The 24,638-nt window shown below is 40.0% G+C and overlaps 1 protein-coding gene across 1 annotated transcript in view; it reads left to right on the top strand.

The window, feature by feature from the left end:
- Window positions 1–24,638, top strand: part of SORCS3 (sortilin related VPS10 domain containing receptor 3) — a 612,970-nt gene that overhangs the window by 420,253 nt on the left and 168,079 nt on the right. The window contains exon 6 of the mRNA XM_012450168.3: window positions 15,991–16,055. Coding sequence (XP_012305591.2) covers window positions 15,991–16,055 — 65 coding nt within the window. The remainder of the gene's footprint in view (window positions 1–15,990; window positions 16,056–24,638) is intronic.

Below are 24,638 nucleotides of genomic sequence, written 5' to 3'. Positions count from 1 at the left end.
AGTAAAGGGAAGTCTGCTGAGGTTAGATTGTGGAATCATTTCAGTCCTCCCTCTTTTCCTCTGCTGACTGAGGAGTCTTAGGCAAATCACTTAAACTCTCCTTCAGCAAGGACCTCATTTTTCCTATTTTCAACTTGTAGGCAATACATACTTTATAGGTTATTTCTTAACATTCAATGATATAAAGAAAGAAGGTGCCTGGCATGGAGTAGCTGATTCATATATGCTGGGCATTCTCTTTCTTCCCTTTTTGTCTTGTCCAGACAAGCCTGCATGGTGCATCACCAGATGTGCTGCGGAGTCAAGTCCATGCGAGCTGGGTTTGAATTGGGAGCTGTCATTTATCAGCTGCAGTCATTTAGACAAGTCTGTTAGCTCGTCTGAGTCTCTAGTGTTTCACTGGTAAAATGCAGACAAACATAATACATTCCTTGTTGGAGTTTTTATCATTTGTTCAGCAATATAACTGAGTGCCAGTTTCGTGCCAGGAAGTGAAGTTACCATGGTGGCCACAGCAGCCAAGATTCCTCCCTTCAAGAAACTTGTAGTCTAGAGGGGAGGCAGGCATTATTCAAGTAATGAATTCAGTGAGATAACATATACAGAGCATTATGTTATCACAGGAACGTGTCTCCCAATAAGACAGTGCACAAATCACTAGCTATCATTACATTACCCTTGGAGCTGCCATGATTATTGTCTTCTTCCTGGGGGTCCCCACATGGTTACAAGCTCTTCCTTGTTGTCTTCCAGACCCACTTTTACTATGAACCCATAAAGCAGATGCCAATTTTCTACCATTTATTCCAACCTCAGTCTGGGTCTAGGATAGCTGTGAGTAAGACTTTTCCAGGAAGTGAGCCATCAGTGTAGACTCTGGCCAGGTCTGTCTACACCGATATCATGTACCAGAATGCATGCCCCTAGCAGTCCCGAGGCAAAGAATTGGAAACTCTGATTTTATTCTCTTCAGAGTTGGGATATAATTAAAAATGTTACCACAGTAATTGGCAACATCTATTAACCTGATGAAAGTTGCCTGAGGCAGCACACTTTTCCCCCTTCTGCACATTAATAGCCTATAAATACACCTGGTTCCTTTTTCTTTCTTCTCTAGAACTTCCACAAAACATCCTCCCATACTCTTAAGCTGTCTCCTTAATTTCCTTTGCCTTTTTAAAATTAACTCCCTGAATTCCTCCAGCACTTACAGTCAGTACCACTTCTTACATCTAATTACATGTGGCCTGGTGGCTCATCTGAGAGGCGGCATGGAAAGCCTGCAGTACTGAGAGGAGAGCACTGACTTGGTCAGCAGAGTCCAGGGTGAGTCCCAGCTCTGTCTTCACCTGGCTTAGGATCTTAAGCGACTCAGCTTTCTAAGTTTGCTCATCTGTGGAATAGGAGCAATGATGTCTACCTCCTAAGATGAAGGCTATTAGCATTAGAAAATGTGAACATGCTCTGAAATACCAAGTGCTGGGACCTCCTATGCATTGATCCCAGCAGCTCCTTCATCTGCCCATGCCCTCCCTGTTCCATTCTCTGGTCCCTGCTTAGGGGTAGGTGCAAGTGGGTTCTGGGAGCACAGGGATGTTCACAGAAGCCCTCTCCTGATGAGTGTTGTTCTTGCTGATGGGGAGTGACACCTTGGGGATCTCACCAGCAGGAAGTTCCTTTTCCTTTTAATATACTCGCTTCATTAGTTTCCCTTAAAGAAGGGGGCAAGAAGAGACGGAGCAGAACAGAGGCTTTCTAACAATCAAAAGTATAACAACTCTCAGTGCAGAGGGGAAAATCATAGTGTCCCCTTCCCCCTGAGCTGTGGAGTCACAGAACAGCAGAGACCAGAGAGAGAAGGGATACCTAGTGTTCTCAGAATTCCCAGCCCCAACAACTTCTTTTTTTTTTTTTTTTTTTGAGACGGAGTTTCGCTCTTGTTACCCAGGCTGGAGTGCAATGGCGTGATCTCAGCTCACCGCAACCTCCGCCTCCTGAGTTCAAGCAGTTCTCCTGCCTCAGCCTCCCGAGTAGCTGGGACTACAGGCGAGCACCACCATGCCCAGCTAATTTTTATATTTTTAGTAGAGACGGGGTTTCACCATGTTGACCAGGATGGTCTCGATATCTTGACCTCACGATCCACCCGCCTCGGCCTCCCAAAGTGCTGGGATTGTAAGCATGAGCCACCACGCCCGGCCCCCAACAACTTCTCCAATTTGCAGAGGAAGAGACTGTACCCCAAGTGATAAGTAACTTAATCAAAACTACGCAGCTGGTCAGTGTGACCATGAACAGAATCAAGGTCTTTATCCCACTCTGATGCTCTTTCTATTACATTCCAACACAAGTTTTTATTAGACATGTACATAATCAGGAAGTGTGGAAATGAGTGTGTGTATGTGTATATATGTGTGCTGGTGTGTCTCTGTATGTTCCATAAAGCTCTTGGAACCTGGTGTATATGTTCATTAATCTGTGCATGCATCATTTCATTTTATCCTTTCCATGACCAAATCAGGAAGTTTTTTGTTTTTTTAAATATATATATATATATATTATTGCAATTTGAAGGTTCAGAGAGGTTAACTGTAACTTGCCAAAGGTAACACAATTAGTAAGTGTAGAGCTGAGATCAGAATCTAGGACCTATGATGCCAAAGCTCCTCTCTGAACCGCTGGACTCTAGGAGAGACAAACTTTTGTCTAAAATGCACGTGAGTTAGAAATAATGCCCAGTGTGTAAGTCAAGTCTCCTCAAGTACTAACTATGTCATCATAAGCTTGAGCTTGAGAAATACAGTGAGCGTTTTGTTCATTCCAGTTGTTTTCCTTTAAGTAGTCTCTATGCCTTTCCAAACTGTTTCTCTCTCAAATCACATACTACTCACTTTACCAACCCCTCCATCCACCATGGCCTCTTGACCCTCAAATCATCATTGGACTCCATGCTGGGTACACAGGCAGCCCTTGGAAAGTACTTACTTTAGGAGACACAGGGTGAACTGGTGGGCCAGCAGGACGATTTATGCCTCATCTAGATGCCCCTCTCTTTTATACTCACTTTTAAAGACCCAACCCTTTGTGGAACTGTTCACTGGCGCTATGCTAGGCTGTAACTCACACATACGCAGTAAACAAATGGGCCATGTGGTAGGCTGTGTGACAGTTCCTAGAGTGCTTACACACAGTAGGTATTCAGTAAGTATTTGCCAAGGAACTGCTTGTCTTATTCCTAGTAGAGCAGCTGTTCAGCTGTCTTTAGGTAAATTCTCGTGGATTTTCACTACATTAACACATTCATAAAATCCCAAGGACCAAATCTTCGATTAAAATGACTACTGCCAGCATATGACGTGGTGATGGCTACAGTTCACTGAGATTCTTCAGTTGAGTTGAACTTCTCTACCTGTGGGGAGTGGCCTCTTGACAGGCATATGCTTTGTCCTGAAAATATTTCATGTGACTGCTGGATTTGGTTCCAGCCATATAGAATGTATAAAGATATTAGATTAAATTAGACCATATAGTCTTCCTCCCTTCCTTCCTTCTTCCCTGGTAGGAATTGTTTCATATCTGTGACCCAGTATAAACCTATGTGTTTTCATAACTCCAGCAAAAGTTACATGAAAAGTACTTAGTCTACTACATTAGATGCACTCTCATATTTTCTATTCCAGTCTCTTCTATTTTATGAAACATTATTTGTGTTGTGATCCACTAAATGTATTTCATGACCCACTAATGAGTCCCAATCCCATGGTTTGAAAAACACTAATCTAGCCGGTGAACTTTTTAATTTGCTGGGGGAACCAGAAGGTTGAAGGGGCAATAGCCATCCAGGTGTCATTAAGATCCTGCATATTCTGAGCAACTTCCTGGGGGTGTATCAGTAATGACTCTCTGGTTCCACGAAAGTGACTTAGTTAAAGACACACACACACTCACTCTCACACACACACACACACACACACACACACACACACAGGTGGTATTAGGATCCAAGTAATAAATACATTAAATACATATAGTTAGACTTTAGGAAGAACCCTATCCTAGCATCTCATAGAGTGTTCTCCTTTTTGTCTCTTGTCTCTGCTTCTCTATTCTATCTAGAAGACTAGCTTAAGATATCCAAGACTAATTGCTCCAAGTCTCATGTTATGGTCTCGTAAACCAATCCCAAAGTCTGGGAAAATAATTTCTTTGATGCAGCTTGGTTTGTGGGTATAGCCTGCTCAACTCAGCTGTTGACAAGAGGCAGGATCTCATAGTACAGACATAGGTGTCGGGGTCTGCACCTAAAAATCTGTGAATCTGGGGCTAAAGAGCAGTTGACAGAGGCAGGGGGAATATTTATAAGTTGGGAGGAAAGCTCCCAATGTGGCCAAGAGAGGAGCCGTGTTTATTTGAGCTGGATGAGATCCCTGAGTTCTTGTTGCCCTAGCGTTTTCACAGGATGATCACATTTGTCAAACAAATCAAAGATGACTGTGTTTGACAGCTCCAATATTGCTTTGAGGATAAATGGTGAAAATAACAGCATAATAATATAAAATGAAAACTTTATTCACTTAATTGCCTAGAGATTAATTAAATGAATGAAATCTGTTTCACCACATTATGGAGCTCTTTTCAACATTTCTCCTAAACATACTGCTGGGGTTATTGTTCCCATTCATGTATTTATTCATCTACTTAACATATTTAAGAAATGCAGAGGGAGGCACAGTGCTAGGCACTAGAAGAAAATGTAATTTAATCAGATCGATAGCCCATCTTTAAAAAGAATGAAATCAAGATGGAGATAAAACTCATGTGCACAAATAACTGAAGGTAGAGTGAGATAGACTGTGCTTGAATCCAGGCTCTATCACTTTCTCACTCTGTGTCAATAGTTACACAACTAGACATTTTAATGTCTCCATTTTCTCATCTAAAAAAAAAGATTATAGTAGTATCTCAAAGTTTGTTTAAAGATTGAGATAATATATTTAAATTTATAGTGAAATTCTTGTTACATTAAAGGTGTTCAATAAATATTAGTTGCACTTAAGATATTTTGAGCAATATTATATTAAGTGTTACACAGTACAAAGTGTTAACATGTGCCTCTTTCTTCCAAATATTTTGCCCTCATTTAATCAATTAGCTCTCATAAAAACAATGTCAAGGGTGCCATTATTACCTCCCCATTGTGCCAGTGAAAAAACTGTGAGGCCTAGAGAAGTTAAGCAAATTGCCTGGAATCCCACAGGGAGTGAGTGATGGAGCCAAGACTCTAACCCAAGGTCTGGCTCTGGAATTTATGCTCTGAACTACATTGGTGATCTGTGGAAAGGAGCACCTGTTACAGTCTGAGATTATATCTTGGACTCTAATAAGTGATTCTCAGATCTGACTTCACATTTTTATCACCCGAGAGTATATAAAAGCTATTAATTCCTGGACTTGACTCCAGGTTAGTGATTCTCAAAGTATGAATCCTGACCACCATTATCATGTCATCTTACGTATTTCTTTTCTTTGTTTTCTTTTTTTAAGACAGAGTCTCAGTCTGTTGCCCAGGCTGGAGTACAGTGGTACAATCTCGGCTCATCACAACCTCTGCCTCCTGGGTTCAAGAAATTCTCCTGTCCCAACCTCCTGAGTAGCTGGGACTACAGGTGCACGCCACCACCCCCAGCTAAGTTTTGTATTTTTAGTAGAGATGGGGTTTCACTATGTTGGTCAGTCTGGTCTCGAACTCCTGACCTCATGATCTGCCTACCTTGTTCTCCCAAAGTGCTGGAATTACAGGTGTGAGTCATTGTACCTGGCAATCTATGTATTTCTTAAGAATACAAATTCTTGGCCAGGTGTGGTGGCTCATACCTGTAATCCCAGCACTTTGGGAGGCCAAGGTGGGCAGATCACGAGGTCAGGAGATCGAGACCATCCTGGCCAACATGGTGAAACTCCATCTCTACTAAAATACAAAAAATTAGCCAGGTGTGATAGCTCACATCTGCAGTCTCAGCTACTCAGGAGGCTGAGGCAGGGGAATCACTTGAACTCAGGAGGCAGAGGTTCAGTTGAGCCGAATTTGCGCGACTGCACTCCAGCCTGGCAACAGAGCAAGTTTCTGTCTTAAAGAAAAAAAAAAGGAATACAAACTCTTGGGTCCCACCCAGACCTCCAGAAGCAGAAACTCTGAGGGTGAGCCCAGCATCGGTGTTCTAACAAGCCCACCAGAAGATTCTGATGCTAGCTGCTACAATCAGAATCATAATGAGAAGAATATTGCTCCAGACCAATTACATCAGAATTTCTGGAAGTATGGCCTATCCATTGGTATTTAATATTTTTGGAAAGTTCCCCAAGTGATTCTAATATTCAGCCAGGGTCAGAAGCTTCCATGGAAACTAAATATTGAGCTGGCCATAAGCAGAGAATGTGTAGAGTAGACTAGAACGAGTATTTCAGGTGGAAAAGCAGCTTGAACAAACACATAAAGGGAGAGAAAATTTGTGATGTGAATTGGGGAAATATATTGAAATACGGCAGGGTGATGTTAGTTAATAGTAATGTATATTTCTTTTTAAATTGGTCTCAACGTGCCTTTAATTTTTTAAACTTTTGTGTTTGGTTCAGGGGTACACGTCCAGGGTTGTTATATAGATTAACTCATGTCATGGGGCTTTGATGTACAGATTATTTCATCACTCAGGTACTAAGCCTAGTACCCTATAGTTATTTTTTCTGCTCTTCTTCCTCCCACTCTCCACCCTCTGGTAGGCCCCAGTGTTTGTTGCTCCTTTTTTTGTGTGTCTTTTAACTCCCACTTATAAGTGAGAACATGTGGCATTTGGTTTTCTGTTCTTGCATTAGTTTGCTAAGAAGAATGGCCTCTAGCTCCATCTGTGTTCTTGCAAAGGACATGATCTTGTTATTTTTTATGGCTGCATGGTATACCCTGGTGTATATGTACCATATTTTCTTTCTTTAGTCTTCCATTGATGGGCATTTAGGTTGATTCCATGTCTTTGCTATTGTGAATAGTGCTGCAGTGAACATTCACATACACGTGTCTTTATGATAGATTTATACTCCTTTGGGTATATACCAAATAGTGGGATGACTGGGTCGAAAGTAGTTCTGTTTGTAGCTCTTTGAGGAATGACCACACTACTTTCCACAACAGTTGAACTAATTTACACTCCTACCAACAGTGTATAGGTATTCCCTTTTCACCTCAACTTCACCAGCATTTGTTAGTCTTTGACTTTTTAATAATCACCATTCTGACTGGCATGAGATGGTATCTCATTGTGGTTTTGACTTGCATTTCTCTAATGATCAATGATGTTGAGCTTTTTTTCATATGCTTCTTGGCCGCATATATATCTTCTTTTGTTCAGGTCTTTTGCCCATGTCTTTTGCCCACTTTTTAATGGGTTGTTTAGGTTTTTTTTCTTGTAAATTTAAGTTCCTTGTAGATGCTGGATTTTTGTCAGATGCATAGTTTGAAAATATTTTCTCCCATTCTGTAGGTTGTCTGTTTATTCTATTGGTAGTATTTTTTGCTATGTGGGAGCTCTTTTGATTCCATTTGTCATTTTTTGCTTTTTTTTGCAATTGCTTTTGGCATCTTCATCATGAAATCTTTTCCAGTTCCTATGTCCAGAATAGTATTTCCTAGATTGTCCTCAGGATTTTTGTTAATAGTTTTGGGTTTAACATTTAAATCTTTAATTCATCTTGAGTTGATTTTTGTGTATGATATAAGGAAGGGGTCCAGTTTCAATCTTGTGCATTTGGCTAGCCAATTATCCCAGCACCAAAACAGCATGGTACTTGTACAAAAACAGATATGGACCAATGAAACAGAATAGAGAGCATGGAAATAAGGCCACACACCTACAACTATCTGATCTTCAATAAAGCTGACAAAAACAAGCAATGGGAAAAGGACTCCCAATTCAATAAATGATATATTGTATATTTCAAAATTATAAAGTATATTTCAAATTCATTTTTTTACCACAAGAAATGATAGATAAATGAGGTGATGGATATGTTAAATAACTTGATTTCATCAGTCTGCATCATATACAGCATCAGAACTTCACATTGTACCCCATAGATGTATACAACTATGATTTGTCATTTAAAATAATATTAATAAAATGATTATTTTTTAATTTAAATGTCTAGCTAATCAGTGTATAAAGCATTCATACTTTGACCTTATCAGTATTTTACCCTCAATATTTCCCTCATGTATATCCCAATAGTCAGAATTTTTATTCCTGGGGAACTTTTTGCCCTGGAAATAATATTCACAAAGAGAGGAAAACACACAGGATCTTGGTCCTGACATTCCCTTCCAAGACCAAGAGCTAAGTGTGTTATGAAGAGGCAGATACTAATGTTCCATATTGGATTCTGGGGCCGCTGACACAAACTCTTGCTGTGCCTTTGCAAAGGCTTGGTTTCTGGTCTATGGCATGAATGGGGTTGAACAGGATTGTGATGTTTCTAAGGTTCCTCCAGCTCTCTTGAGGACTTTTGTGGCTGAGTGAGCAGTTGTGGTTCCCAAGAAGTTCCTGTCTGACCTATTTAATATGGCAGGATTTGGAGACTGTGTTTGCGCAGAGGGTTAAGTTGCTAAAAATAAGTTTGAAGCCATTTGACCTTTTCTGGCAGTTCTATTAGTAACATCTGTGAGTTTGTGGCTCTAGGAGCTAATTCCATTTCTTCCCTGGAGTTTTGACTCCCTATTTTTGTTGTTGTTGTTGTTGTTGTTCCCTGTGTCCTTTCTTGGTCTTTGGTCAGAACTCAGAAGGGCTCCCAATTATGGAGATTTTCAGATGATCCTTGTGCTGTTATTGAGCTCATTAATTGTTGTCCAGTTAATGGCAATACCCTCAGGAAGGTGAACAATCTACAAGGTAAACCTGACCTGGGACACAGGCAGGAAAGTGAGATCTCTTTAGGTCATAAGAGGGTTTGTCTTTGAGATGCAAACACATGCTTATGAAGTTTATGTGACAGAATGAAAGTGTTATAACCATTCATTCAACAAATATTTACTGATGATCTGCTACGTGCCAAGTTCTGTAATAGAATCAATTGATACACTATCCAGTAAAAGCCTGTGAGGTCAAGCATTGTGTCTAATAAGGAAGAATAAAGGTAACTGCAACCCAGTGCAAAAATTTCTACACTAGGGAGGAGACCAGATTGTTACAGGAGCCTTGTCAAGAGTTGGTTCTGAGGATTTGTGGTATACAATCTGGAGAGGGAGAAGGTACCCAAACTGAACTTCTTAAAGTAGCAGGGACTTTTCATATCTGGTGCCTTGAATAACACTACCATTGCTAGTTAGTCAACAAATGTAGAAGTATCAGTGGAGGAATCGGGGGAAGAAGACAGGCAGGAAAGTATATTTGTTTATCCTGTTCTTCAAATAGAAAATAATACTGTCATAGCTAAAATGTGAAGAGTGCATTCTATGTGTCAGATACTGTTCTGAGGGATTACTACTTAACTCATTTCAATTCTTCTAACTCTATGAAGTAGGTATTATGATCTTACATTTTATAGATGTGGAAACTAAAAATCATTATTTGCACATATGTGATGAAGAGTTTACACAGAGGGCCTGATCCTAGTTCCCTTCTTGAATAAGACTGGAAAAATCTACTGGAAAACATTAGTTGTTCCCCAGCCATGAATGTTAGTCTTCAAAAAAATCCCTGTGGTAGAATTCATGATTGAGTAATTTTTAGATGTTCATAGGGTTTTCATAGATTCATACCTGATCTTGATATCTTTATTTTGTCCCATAAAATTTTGTTTTATAGTCATTTAATTAAAAGTAGGATACAACATTCTCAAATAAAGGCATTATCGATTACTTGTTTATGTTAGCAATAATAATATATATGTTTCAATTTATCTTTACCATCTGATGCTTTCTAGAAACTTTCTAGGAGTTTTTTTTTCATGCAGTTTTAATAGGATGCTTGAAAATTCATCTTTGCTCTTTTGCAGACCTTAAGCACAGGGAGCTTTGTGTGGCCTGTGGCTAGTTCTGCACTGAATACTGCTTGTGGCCTAAATTTGGTCCTAGAAATGTGAAGGAACTTGGATGCTTGAGAGGGAAGAGGTGCCAGGGGCAATTATTAACCTGCTTGGCGTATCTGAGCAGGCATGCCTCTCCTCCCCTCCCTAATACCTGTGGCAATGTCACAGCCCCTCTTACACATGCCTCACCTCATTCTATCATCACAGACCTCAAAAAAGTCAAGCCCAAGCCCCAAGTTTTCTTTTCTTCAACTATGTTTAATGTTTCTTAAGGTTTCTTTGCAAAAATCTTCACTCATTACCCCTCTACCATTGGCCCAACCTCCTTTTTCTATTCCCAACCTTTCCTTCTTACCAATTACATTCAATATGAGTGACTCCCAGTTCATGTAGTCTAGAACCAACATTTTCGACAATATTGAAAATGTATACAGAATGCATTTGTATTTCCTAAATGCTTCTTTAAAGGGACTTACATGCTGGGAAAAGGGAAGCAGTGAGGCATGATGGTTGTAATCATTACTCAAGGAGAGATGGATGGGTACAAATCCCATTCTTCTTTCCAGGTAGGAGAGGCAGCTTGCAGGAGAAGTTAAGCTTATGGTATGGGTCAAAGCCACCTGCCTGGTTTAGGTCCGAGTTTTGTTGCTTCATGGCTACATATCTCTGGGCAAGTTGTTTAAGCTCTCAATGACTAATTGTGCCTATTTAAGTAGAGAAAAAATCATTCCTAACTCACAGAGTTGATGCGAGGATCAAATGAAGTCATTTACATTTTAAATATGGCTAACACATAGTGTACTCTCAATATCAATGAATTGTTATTATCATGTGATATTCTCATTTTACTGAAGAGGAGAATTAGATAAGTGATATCTTTCTTAAAAGTTTATTTTGAGGATTAATTAAGATAAGGCTTATAAACACCAAACACAACACTTGACACAGGAATGGTCTCAATACCCATTAGCATTTATCATCATTATTATATACACTTTCCCAAACATTTCTACAGGTTTATCCCTTATGACTTCCACTTTTCTATAAAGAAGAAAACTCTCAATGTTTGTATCATGTATTTCTTTGCTTGGTGTATTTGTGTGTACTTTCCTTGCATTGAGTTTCTAGAAGTGGAGAGTTGGGACTTTAAGATTAGGGACCTGATTGCTTATACCTGATGAATGTCAGATAGTTTCCTGCTGAGTTGATACAGCTCAAAATAACAATAAGTTCATGGCTTCTCAGCAGTTTGCACTAGGTGAGGAAGTGCAGTTCCTGATTGCTGCCTTGTTACCAGGGGAGGCTCAGAGTACAAGCGGGAATCAAGGGTGTCCAGTTAAGGCACTGATTCTTAACTGGGAGTGATTCTGCCACCAATCCCCTCCAGGGGATATTTAGCAGAGCCTAGAGACATTTTTGGTTGCCACAACTGTGGGAGTGTTACTGCATCTGGTAGAGGCCAGGGATGCTTTTAAATATTCTGCAATATATGTGGACACCTTCCACAACAAAGAATTACCCAGCCCAAAATGTCAACAGTGCCAACGTTGAGAAGCTTTAGGCTAGTGCCATTAGTGTGGCAGAGGTGGGCAGCGGCTTCTTTCTGTGGGCTGGAGGAGGGCCTCAGGCCACAGCTCAGATTGTGCTGAAAAATATTCTCCTTACCCTCAGCACCCAAGTTATTTTGCTACACCTCTGGCCAGCTGAGCAGCTTAATCTCCTCACCTATGAATCCAGAGACAGAGCCATTTTGAAGTACAAATCTCTTACCCCCATCATTTCATCCAAAGGGGAGCCTAATCCTGAGCAGCATTGGAGCTCAGGAGAAATATTGAAAAAAGATAATTACGGACTCTGGCCTTAGGAAGTTTACTGCCTGGCGAGTTGCATGTATTTATAAAAATTATCCTATTTGTAATTAATAGCTTAAGCAAATAAATATACACATATCTTCACAAACAAAGGCACCCTAGGGGCTTATATGTATCAGGAAACTGCAAAACTGGGATGGAACTAAGTAATGAATGGATTCAGATTTAAGGACATTTAGTTGTGTGTCTAGTGGTCTGTCTCTCAGTGCATTTCCCTGTTTGCGTGAGCCTCTGACTCTGGATTCTCTAGATTATGTGTGTGATGCGGGAGGAGGGTGGTGAGTGTATCCGAAGCTGCATACATGTACATGAACTGTCTCTGTCTCTCTCTGTTTCTTTATCTCTGTGTGTTTCTGTTTCTCTCTTTTGGCCATTGCCTTCATATTACCTCCTCTCTATTTCTCTGTCACATTGTTAATTTTCTTTCTCTCTGTATATGTATATCATTTTTATAGACCTGATATTCCTGTCAGGCAAGAAATATTTCTCCTGGTGACCAGATTTGAATGACAATTAATTCCTAACAGCTTCAGTAAGAGAAATCTTGAGATGTCCTCTTAATTGTGATAACCTAATCACCATAGCCAAGATGTCTCATGACCCTACTGGATCATGTGACATCTCAGGGCTTCAGAGGGATGGGCTGCTGTGATTGCCCAACCTGGACAAAAGCACGTGGCTGGAGTCAGGTAGACAGCTCCATAAAGGATGACGGGAAGGGGTACTGAACAGACCCAAACCACAGGTGTCTGCTCTAGTGAGCCAAGATCAACTCAAGAGAACAGCTTAATAACAATGCTAGTGCTGGAGGATTTGTGATCTGCATTCTGTGTTCTCTAGAAGTGTAAAGGAGAGAGATCAGTGTGAGCTAGAGTGACCAGGGAAGGCTTCCAGGAGGACTTAATCTTGCTTTCAACCTTGAAAGATGTGTGAGATTTTAACTAGATGGAAGGAAGTGAGCCTTTCTGATGAGGGAAGAGTTTCTGCACATGTTTTATTGGTTTGCTTGCCTTGTTTTAAGCTCCCAAGAGGCAGGAACTCTTGGGAGCATAGTATTAATAGAGCATAGTATTTATTGACCATAGTCAGGCTTTGTCAATATGGTGCCAGTTCGCTGAATGCCACTCTGCCAGTGACCATGGGGAGAGAATGGAAAAATAACAACTGAGAAGCTTCTAATCCTGAGAGTACCAGCATGCTATAAAGAAACAGGGAGTTCTTTATAGATTCTGGATATTAGACCTTTGTCAGATGGATAGATTGCAAAACTTTTCTCCTGTTCTGTAGGTTGCCTGTTCACTCTGATGATAGTTTCTTTTGCTATGCAGAAGCTCTTTAGTTTAATTAGGTCCCATTTGCCAATTTGGGCTCTTGTTGCAATCGTGTTTTAGTCATTAAGTCTTTGCCCATGCCTATATCCTGAATGGTATTGCCTAGGTTTTCTTCTATGGTTTTTATGGTTTTAGGTTTTAGGTTTAAGTCTTTAATCCATTCTGAGTTAATTTTTGTATAAGGTATAAGGAAAGGGGTCCAGTTTCTGTTTTCTACATATGGCTAGCCAGTTTTCCCAGCACCATTTATCAAATAGGAAATTCTTTCCCCATTGCTTGTTTTTGTCAGATTTGTCAAAGATCAGATGGTTGTAGACATGTGGTATTATTTCTGAGGTCTCTGTTCTGTTCCATTGGTCTATATATCTGTTTTGGCACCAGTAGCATGCTTTTTTGGTTACTATAGCCTTGTAGTATAGTTTGAAGTCAGGTATACTTGTGTAACAAACCTGTACATTCTACACATGTGTTCCAGAACTTAAAGTAAATTAAAAAAAATTACAGTGGTCAAATATGTTTGGGATACATTAAGTTAATAAAATGAGACATTTCTCTTCTGAAAAAAGTAAAAGAAAGAAACAGGGAGACTTTGGACCAAAAAAAGTGTCCATGTAGTCCCTAGTGGTGCCCTCAGTGCTCTGTGTGTCTGGCCTCAAGTGTTTTACATTGAGATGTTGCCATTATCACAGGTAGGTCAGGTTGTTTATTAATTCAGTAGATACATAAGTATCACCTGATATGTACTACACACATAGGTCCCAATGGTTCAAAAATAAATAAGACAGGGTCCTACTTTAAAGTTTACATCCAAGTAGAGAAGACACAGAAATGAATTAGCAGTTGCATACCTGATGTGACTGTGCCATGCAAAGCAGTGATCCTCAAACTTGGCCACACATAGAAATCGCCTGTGAGCTTTAAAAAGTACTGATGCCTTGGTTCCATCTGTAAAAGTTTTTATTTCATTGGTCTTGCAAAGAGGACCCAGGCATCTGTATATTTCAAAGTTACCCCCAGGGCTGTCATTAGCAGCCAAGTCTGAGAACCACTGGGATAAGGATGCTTTGGGAGCAGGGGAAGAGCTCTGCGGTGATACTAGGGAAGGAAGGGCTGCTGGAGGGGCAAGGCCCAGTGAGCTTGAAAAGAGGAATGAGAGTTCGCTAAGGAAGGAGAGGGGCGAGGAGATGAGTGGATAAGGACTTCGAAGCTCTTGCTGCTGGGAAGTCAGGAAGTCTGTCTAACTTTGGCCTAGTCCCTGTGTGGCCTTAGGCAGACATCCATTTCTCTGTACCTCAATTTCTCCTTCAGTTGAATATGACTAATGATGCCTGCTCTCCTTACCTTAGGGGTTTGCTGTTAGGATCAAATGAGGTAAAGAAAAAGGAAACAGTAGAATGTCAATGATCATTGGGAAAAATAATCCATTAAAGTAAAGCCTCATTTTTTCAGCCTCTTTGGGGAAAGAAGTATTTTACATAAATCATCTTGTAGATAACTAAATTTCGAACTTGCAAGAAGTAATAATTTTATTTTAACCAACAACATCATTTTAATTTTTCTAAAACATACCATTTGCAGCCCTAATTTCTTAAACAGGATGCCATCAACGTTGTTTCTTTTCTTCTCTGCCTTCAGCCCCTCAACATAGATGTCATAACCCAGGGCTATTGAAAAGTGTAGGAATTTGTGGTGTGGAAGATTGGGTTTTGAGTTCTTAGGTCTGTTTTTCGTAAGTTTTCCATTTCTCTTGCTATCCAAGTATCAGCTGTTGGTTCTCACCATTTTCAATTCTACTTTCCATTTCTAACTTGCTGCTGCTTCCCTGTTGAAGAGTGGAAAACCAGAATACCAATCTTAGAATGGCATACAAAATCTGAGTCAATAGACTTTAAGTAAGAGCATGTCAGAGAGAGTGGGCTGTGTGATCTTTAGTAAATAAGTTTTTAACGTGTGTGTCAGCTCCTTTCAGGGGACTTTCTGGACCTTACTCTCTTAATTTAGGAGACAGCCAACTGGTCTTTATGTGTGGAAGGTCAGAGGCTCACAAGAATTATTTGTAGGGATTCTTGGGCTTTCATTTTCTAGCTATTGGCCAGAGACCTTTACAGTTTCCCACCCTGGTTACCATGATAATTTTGTCCTTGTCAGATCAGATTTTGAATGTCTATTGCCAAACTTTTTGTATTTTCAAGGCAGGAATAAAGAAGGATAGCTAGGATCAGACTTAGGAAGGAAGGAGTACCTTGAAGCAAAGAGTCCAAACTGAGACAATACTGTCTTCCCCATGGAGTAGAACAGGGCAGGTAAAGTGAGAAAGCAGAGGAGGAGGAAGTGGTGGAAGGAGTCAAGACCATTAAGACAGAGGAGACAGATGGAAGACATTGGGGAAGAGAACTTTTGGGAAAGTGCAAGGTAGAGAAGGCCAGGAGCAAGGTGTAGACCAGCATGACTAAGCACTCTGTATTCTTCTCTCTCTATTTTTTTTTTGAATCGTTGACTCATTGACCATTCAGTACTCATGTCTCATGACCCTTACAGGTGACAGTCCCTGGGGGCAGCCACACTGCGGGGGGCCACATTCTGCTGGTTCCCATATTGCAGGATGGTCCTCTTTGAGAACGTGGGTTTCTGAGTAGCAGTTGGCCCTGAGTGCATCCCACTTTGCTGTCTGATGTCTGTGTTGTCACTGAGACTCTGTCTCTCCCTTTCTTTCCCAGGTCAGTGGCTGGATTGGATAAGGAGGCGGACCTGGTACATATGGAGGTGCGGACCACGGATGGATGTGAGTTCTGCTAATGCCAGGCTAGGCCCAGGGAGATCTGCCTGCAGGTCTCTCTCCTCCCCCAATTTGCATTTTAATGACCTGGGAAGATGAAAAGCCCTGAGCTCCATTACAACCATATCCATTCTTATTTCCCAGAGTGGGGTGAGAAGTCCTGTCCTAAGGGAGACTTTTCATTGAAACAAACTCTCAGGAATGAATTTTCTGGGGATACGAGTTAATGTGATGAATTTTGAGGCTACTATTTGTATTTCTTTGGCATCTTCAGAGTCATTTGAAGAGGAATGTCCATAACTCATCATGGTATTTTACATTCATATGGTGAATTGCAGGGGCTGCCCGCTTCAAAGTATCAACCCTTTCTATAGGCAAACTTACCAAAAAATGTAATGGAGTTTATTCATCCTTTCAAGCTATTTAGGGATGGCATGTTATGTGTCAGACATTGTTCTAAGCCCTAGAGAGAGAGGTGAAGAGCAAGTTCTATATTGTCCCTGCAAACAAGGGACTCCTCTAGCAGTGGAATTGCAAGATTTTAAACACATGACCAGCTATATACCTTGTGCTGCTGTGTCCTTCTTACACAAAATTGGACTGAAAACACATCATTTTGTACCAATTTAAGCATTTTATTCTTCTCAGAGTTGTTTATACTTAAAGGGTTCTTCTCTATCCAGGAAAAATAAGAGCTTAAACAAACATATATGAAAGTATAATTATCATATCTTAGATTGAGAACAGAACCAAATAGTCTAATAGTGATGATGCAGAGAGCAGCAGAACAAGCGCCTGCCTATGAGTTGGGGTCCTGGCTCTGTTACTTTCTGGCCTTGAGACCAGGAAAAACCCCTTAACCTCTCTGGGCTGTAACTTCCTCTGTGACCTGAGAATACTCATCCTTGCCCAGAGCACCACCCACTGTTACGCGTTGATCAAACAGAGATGAATATTAGAGAAACTAAAAAATGTATAAAGGTAAGGTGGTTCTGTTTTGACCTGACTATTGGCATTGTGGTATCATTCAGAGTTTGTTAAGGAAAACTGCATGTGCTTTCTGCATGAGAAATCTACTGTTGGAGACCAACTACAGATGCATACCGAAAACATGCATTTGGGGGAATATATTTTATTTGATTTGTTTTTAATTTTAAAAGAGAAGGGGCTGGGCATGGTGGCTCCCGCCTGTAATCCCAGCATTTTGGGAGACTGAGGCAGGTGGATCACGAGGTCAGGAGTTGAAGATCAGCCTGGCCAAGATGGTGAAACTGCATCTCTACTAAAAATACAAAAGTTAGCTAGGTTTGGTGGTGGGTACTTGTAATTCCAGCTACGCAGGAGTCTGAAGCAGAGAATTGCTTGAACCCAGAGGTTGCAGTGAGCCACGATCATGCCACTGTACTCCAGCCTGGGTGACAGAGTGAGACTCAGTCTCAAAACAAACAAACAAACAAACATAGAGTTAGAAAGTAATCAGAATTTGTTACCTTATTTCTGCCACTTTGTTGGGTCTCCCTTCCTCCCTCCCGTCCTCCTTCACCTTCCTTTCTTCCTCCTTCATTTCCTCCTTTCCTCTTTCCTTTCTTCTTTTCCTACCTTCCTTCCTTCTTTCCTTTCCTCCCTTCCTCCCTCCCTTCCTTCCTCCTTTCCTTCCTCCACCCCTTTTTCTGTCCCTCCTTCCTTCTATCCTTCCTTCCTTTTAATCTCATTTGATCCTTGATAGGTGTAAATTTGTGAGACAGCCAGGGATGACCCACAATCTTTTAAATTTATTTTTTAACTGAAGAGTTATTGGGAATTTAAGAAGATACTGTCACACAGTTAAATCACTTATCATAAGGATGGTAGAGCCTGGATTCAAAATTATATTATTCAATTCTTATGACTGAGAAAGAAACTGGGAGGAGAATGAGGTATAGTGGTTTCAGGGAGCATAGAAGGACAGGAGGAGGACAGCAAATAGCCAGTTTCATAAAATGACCCACAGGCCAGTTTTCAGGACAGCTCTTGCATGGACTTTGCCTCCTAAGTCAACCTGTTTAGGCAATATTTGTGATCTGTCATGGACATGGTATTTCAGAGTTGGAGGATGCTCTGAGTTCTGACCTGGTGTAGGAATCCTCTGTCCCAAACCTCTGACCGTGTGTTCTCAGGCTCCGCAAACTCAGGCTTAAGACATCATTTTCTGCTGCTTGACAGCTCCTTTAAAAAAAAAACATAGTTTCTTACATTAAGCTAAAATTTATTTTCTGAAAGTTCAAGAATTCTGTTCCAAATTGTGATGAGGCCTATGGTGCAGGACTTCCGTGAAATTTTATGAGATTACAAATGCAAAACACATAGAACAGTTTCTGGCCTATTGCCAGAATTCAATAATTGAATAAAGGCAGGCAGAACTATAACAGGGATAAATGTCATGTGCTGTACTTAGGTTAAAGTATAGAATATATTAGTTCTGTTCCATCTTCTAGGTTTTTTATTTTTTCATTATAAATCCTCCATTGGAATTCCAGGGTTTTTAAAATCAATTTTTAATAGTTTAAAGAATACTCTTTCAATCTAGTAAATCGCCCCTAACTCAGCTTTATTTAGAAAGTGCACGTGGCAAAACTGCCTTAATCTGTGCATGTTTTATTTATACATCCTAACAAAGTGCATAATGCCTTTCCTTTGTGGTACACAGTGAGTGCTGCCTCACACTCGTGCATTCACACACACCCCCACACACACACACACACAATCTCTACCATCATTTGTGCATCATCAAAAGTACAAAAATGTTTTATTTACTTTTTCTCCTGACATGGTAGTTTAACTCAAATTTGTCCAGATTCACATAGCTAACTAGCGATTTTTTTTAAAAAAGCTAGAACAAAAAACCTCTCAATAGACTAGTGGGAAGGAAACTTCTAATAAAGGACATGTATGAAAGACTTACAATTAACATCATCTTAATGATGACATACTGAGTGCTTTCTCCCTGAAGAGCAGTAAAATGACAGGAATATTTACTTTTAACACTTGCATTCAGCATTATGCTGAAAGTCGTAGGCAGTGCAATAAAGCAAGAAAACTGAAATACAATTCATATAGATTGCAAAGAAGAAAATAAAACTTGCTATTCTCATTGACATGATTGTCTATGTAGAAAATGGCAAGGCATCTGTAAGAAAAGCTCCTAGAACTAATACATGAGTTGGGCAAGGTTGCAGGATATAACAAATTCAGTGGAGAAAGGATATTATTTTCAATCAACGGCGCTGGATCAATTGGGCAGTCATCTGGGGAAAATTTAACTTCAACCTATGATTTACAACATGTACAAAATTTAATTCCAAATAGATCATAGATCTAAATGTAAAACATAGAATTATAAGACTTTTAGAAGAAAACATAGAAACTTTTTATGACCTTGGGTTGGACAGAGTTTTTAAAAATGACACTAAGAACAAAGTTGATAAAATAAATAATTGACAAATTGAGCTTCATCAAAATTTATAACTTTTGCTATTCAAAAGATGCTGTTAAAACACTGAGGAGAAAATATATGCAAATCATATATCCAACAAAGGACTTGTAGTCAGAACATATAAAGAATGCTTTAAACATAGCTATAAAAAAGAGCTCATTAAAAAAAGTTTGAATACTTTACAAAAGAAGACATACATGAGGCCAACAAGCATATGAAAAAATGCTCATCATCACTGGTCATTAGAGAAATGCAAATCAAAACTACATTGAGATACCATCTCACGCCAGTTAGAATGGCGATCATTAAAAAATCTGGAGACAACAGATGCTGGAGAGGATGTGGAGAGATAGGAACACTTTTACACTGTTGGTGGGAGTGTAAATTAGTTCAACCATTGTGGAAGACAGTGTGGCGATTCCTCAAGGACCTAGAAATAGAAATTCCACTTGACCCAGCAATCCCATTACTGGGTATATATCCAAAGGATTATAAATCGTTCTACTATAAGGACACATGCACACGAATGTTCATTGCAGCACAGTTTACAATAGCAAAGACCTGGAACCAACCCAAATGCCCATTGATGATAGACTGGACACGGAAAATGTGGCACATATACACCGTGGAATATTATGCAGCCATCAAAAACGATGAGTTTGCATCCTTTGTAGGGACATGGATGAACCTGGAAACCATCATTCTCAGCAAACTGACACAAGAACACAAAATCAAACATCGCATGTTCTCACTCATAGACAGGCGTTGAACAATGGGAACACATGGACACAGGGAGGGGAGCACTATACACTGGGGTCTGTTGGGGGGGGACAGCGGAGGGTGGGGAGTTGGGGAGAGATAGCATGGGGAGAAATGCCACATATAGGTGAAGGGGAGGAAGGCAGCAAATCACACTGCCACGTGTGCACCTATGCAACAATCTTGCATGTTTTTCATATGTACCCCAAAACCTAAAATGCAATTTAAAAAAAAAGTTTGAACAAATCATTTAGCAAAGAAAATATAAGGATAACAAATAAACACATGAAACAGTGCTCAACACTATTAGATATTAGGGAAATGCAAATGAAAACCACAATGATATATCACTATATACCTATTAGAATCACCAAAATAAACAAAAATGACAGTATCAAGTGGTGGCACAGAAGCGAAGCAATAGAACTCTCACACATTGCTTGTGGGAATGGAAAATGGTACAGCCATTCTGAAAAAAATATTTTGATAGTTTGTTATAAAGTTATACATATCTTAAAACCCAGCAATCCCACTTCAGCTATATATTTAGCCTAGAAAAGTAAAAAATTTATGTTCACTTTAAAATCTGTACACAAATAGAGATTTATTAATAATCACCAAAAACTGGAAACAAATATCTTGGAATGGGTGAAGGTATTAACAAGCTGTGGCATATCTACAAAATAGGACACTGATTGGTATTATATTTGCAACAACATATGAATTTTAAAGGTGGGTAAAATAAGCTAGTCTCAAAAGGTTACACGCTGTATTATTCCACTTATGTGATATTATGGGAAAGACAAACTATATAGATAGAGAAGTTACTGGTGGTTTCCAGAATGGGGAAAGTATTTGACATGAAAAGCTGCATGAAATATTTTTTGAGGATGATGTCATTGTTCTGTAACCTGATTGTGGTGGTGGTTATATAAATCTATGTTTTTGTTCAGACTTACAGAACTATATGCCAAAAACTCACTGTGTATACATTGGAAAATATGTTTTTATTAAAAATACTACAATTAAAATTTATGGCTGATAAAAGATAGGAAGCACAGTTCCTGACTTCTATAGCAATTCCTGCTTTTCTCATTGATTCATTTATTCATTACCTTACTTCTACTTTTATCCAATCAGCATTTATTTAAAATCTGTATATACTGGGCACTGAGGGGACATACAGAAGAGTGTGATATTATCCTTAACATCAGGAAGCTTCTAGACTTGTATTTGAATGATGGACAATTCGAATGATGGACAAGTATTAGAATGATGCTAGCACAATTTGACAAGGACTTTAATGAAGTTGGGAATATATTGTGTTGAATCATAAATGAGACTGCGACTAATAACCAAAGCGAGTTAGGGGAACCATCTCAGAAAATGTTTTATTTGGTACTAGGGATTAGTAGGAAATTATCTGAGCATTCTGGATAGAGAGAAGAACCTTGCAAGTTCCCAGGATCATGAGAAGTGGTATGTGCAAGGCTGTAGGTTATGATCTGGAAAAGAATGAATAGAGATAGGTTAGTGAAGGTGGGTTGAAGAGGACCTATGTGGGAACAGGTAGGTAGCTTCCTGATCCACAGGTCATGCTGCACACCAAGCCATCTGTGGCCATCCTTACCTGTTTATAATGGTAAACCTTCATGAAGCAATTCTATTTCCCCCAGCTGCAGTCTTAGATATGGATGGTACCAGTCAGTCTCTGGTCACTTCAGCTTCCTTTCTACCTGCCTCTTTTGTCTGCTTGTTTCACATTTAAGATACAGGAACTGATAGATGAAAAGCTAGGATTCATTTCAGCCCATTCAGATCCCAGCCTCCATCTCCGGAGCACAAGGCAGCTTTTGCTCTGTTTCCCTGGTCTCCGATCCAGCCTAACTTGGCTCATAACTCAGGAATGATTCTGAGCAATGGGGAAGTCAGCTGACCTGTCTGGTGGCCCCAGACAAGTGATGGAGGAGCAGACTGTGACTGTGGTGGTGGAGCAGACCTGAGACTGGCATCAGTGATGAGGCCAGGTAACATCCTGTGTACCCTGCTTCTCAAGGACTGTGCTGTGAGCAGACAGACTTTTCCAGTACCCTCAGCTCTGCGTCCAGGTCTTTTCTTGCTTCATGACACTGGACTCGTCAAGCCTGCCTGCACTTTCTGCCTAGGCAGGTAGGTGGGCCTGGGAAGTTGAAATGAATGACTCTGTAAGCCCTGGTAGAGGGTTATACTGCCTTGGGCTGAAGGGTGGGCACCAGCAGCTGTGCGGTTCCACTTTTCCTGCTCGATCTCCACGGGAGCCACATTTGCCGTTTGTATTTATCTTTTTGAGGAATAAAGGGATATGGTTTTTAGCTATTCACAGGCAGGCAGATGTGGAGAGTAGAAACCTAAATTCTAGTTCCAGTTTTTCCACTGAGAGGCTCTGTGAGCCAGGGAAACACATAAACCTTTCTAGGTTCCTTTTTCCTAATTATAAAATGAAGCAGAATTAATGATTTATTTATTCATTCAGGGAACAGAAACAAGATCTACTTATGAAACACCAATTAAATATTGTTCTATGTAGTTCCCAGAGTAAGATGGGTATACTGGCATCTGTGCAAATATTAATACAGAAATTTGTGATTTTCTTATATTTGTTCATTGGTTCATAATTCACTCCACTGTAATGGAACACTCTTCAGGTATAGAAGACAAGTGGTCCTCAAACCAAGCATTATAATCACCTCACGAATACACACACACATGCACACATGCAAACACGCACACACACACCTATACCTAGGCCCCACCACAAATCAATGAATGAAGTATCTCCTGGGATAAAGTTGTCCTGCTGATTCTAGGATGTGTAGAATCAAGCCAGTTCACTAAATGGGAGCTGGTTGAACTTTAACATGCACATGCACCATCTGGAGAGCTTGTTAAAATACACATTCCCCATTTCTGACAAGCTCTCAGCTGCTGCTTCTGGTCTGGGGACCATACTTTGATTAACATTGCACTGCACTGAGCTGCAGGGTAGATTCAGATAAAAAGGACATCATCAGCACTGAGTAGCTCACAGGCTGATGGGAGAGGCAGATATGTACACAGATCATTGTTGCAACATGTTATGCTAAAGGCCATAAAGACTCTGCTGTAAATATAATGGACAAAGTGCTATGGGGACCCAAAGGAAGGATTGTGCAACTGCTGAGGAGTGACCAAAGGCTGCACAGAAGAGACCTTAGCTAAGCTTCATCTTGTGGGACGAGTTGGATGGATTTCTACTGTCCAGGGAGATGGCAGGAATGGGGTGTGGGAAAGTTATGCTAGAGCTGTGCTGTCCAATATGGTAGTCACTTAGTCACTAGTGGTTATTGAGTCCTTGAAAGGTGCTGTCCAAATCAAGGTCTGCTTTAAGTATAAAATACATACCAGCTTTCAAAGGTTTATTTTACTCTGAATGAAAAATTGCTCCTTGATAACTTTTATATTGATGACATGATGAAATGATAATATTTTGGGCTAAATAAAACATAGAAATGAGCTTCAGTTTTCTATTTACTTATAAAATATGATTACTGAAAAATTTAAAAGGTCGTTTGTGGCTCGTTTTGTATGTCTGTTGGATGGTGCTGTTCTAGGTAGACTGAAGGAGCCCCAGAGAAGCAGCACAGAGCACAGCCTTTTCAGTTGTTTGGTGTGGCATTGATAGTTCTGACTTTGAACCTGACTCCCACACTCTGGATCTAACCCAACATAAGCTGGTCTCTTTTTTTTTGTTTGTTTGCATATTGGAATCTCTCCTCTGGCCTAGTCCTAGTCTCCCTCTATAGGAGTCAGACTTCCTGGATTAAGCTGAAAGCACTGAATTATTTTTTGCCCTGGCAAGGCTTAAACAGGGCAAAGCCAACCGGTTTGGTAAACAATTGTGTGAATAATCCTATTTCTGCCATAAGATTCAGTATGCAAATGGCTTTTCCTCCCATTTGCTTCTGGAATTCATCTTTCTCTGAATGTCCCTGCACATGCTTTCTCTCTGACACACACAGTTCCTCAGTCACAGACCGACAGAAGGACGCACACACCCTCCATTTAAGAGGCAATTGAGGGTCAGTAGAGAGAGCATTAACTTGGTGACATAAAAGTTGGAGAACTTACAATTCAACATGAGATTTGGAAAAAAAAAAAAGTTGGAGAACTAAGTCTGTCATTTAGTCCTTGGATAAATTTCTTAGCCTTCCTCTGATCCTTGATCTAGTGTTTTACTTATTTGAAAATACTAACAAATGTAAGAAGTATTTTTATAATTTATTTTTTCATCAGTTTACTAATGAAGATCTTATTATAGAGTAAAATTGACAACAAGGGAG

Source organism: Aotus nancymaae, unplaced genomic scaffold (assembly GCF_030222135.1).
Source record: "Aotus nancymaae isolate 86718 unplaced genomic scaffold, 86718_ANA_hifiasm-v0.15.2.pri h1tg000010l, whole genome shotgun sequence".
In the NCBI taxonomy this organism is placed as follows: domain Eukaryota; kingdom Metazoa; phylum Chordata; class Mammalia; order Primates; family Aotidae; genus Aotus; species Aotus nancymaae.
Note: the sequence above shows the minus strand (reverse complement) of the source record. Positions and strands in the feature narration are given on the sequence as shown.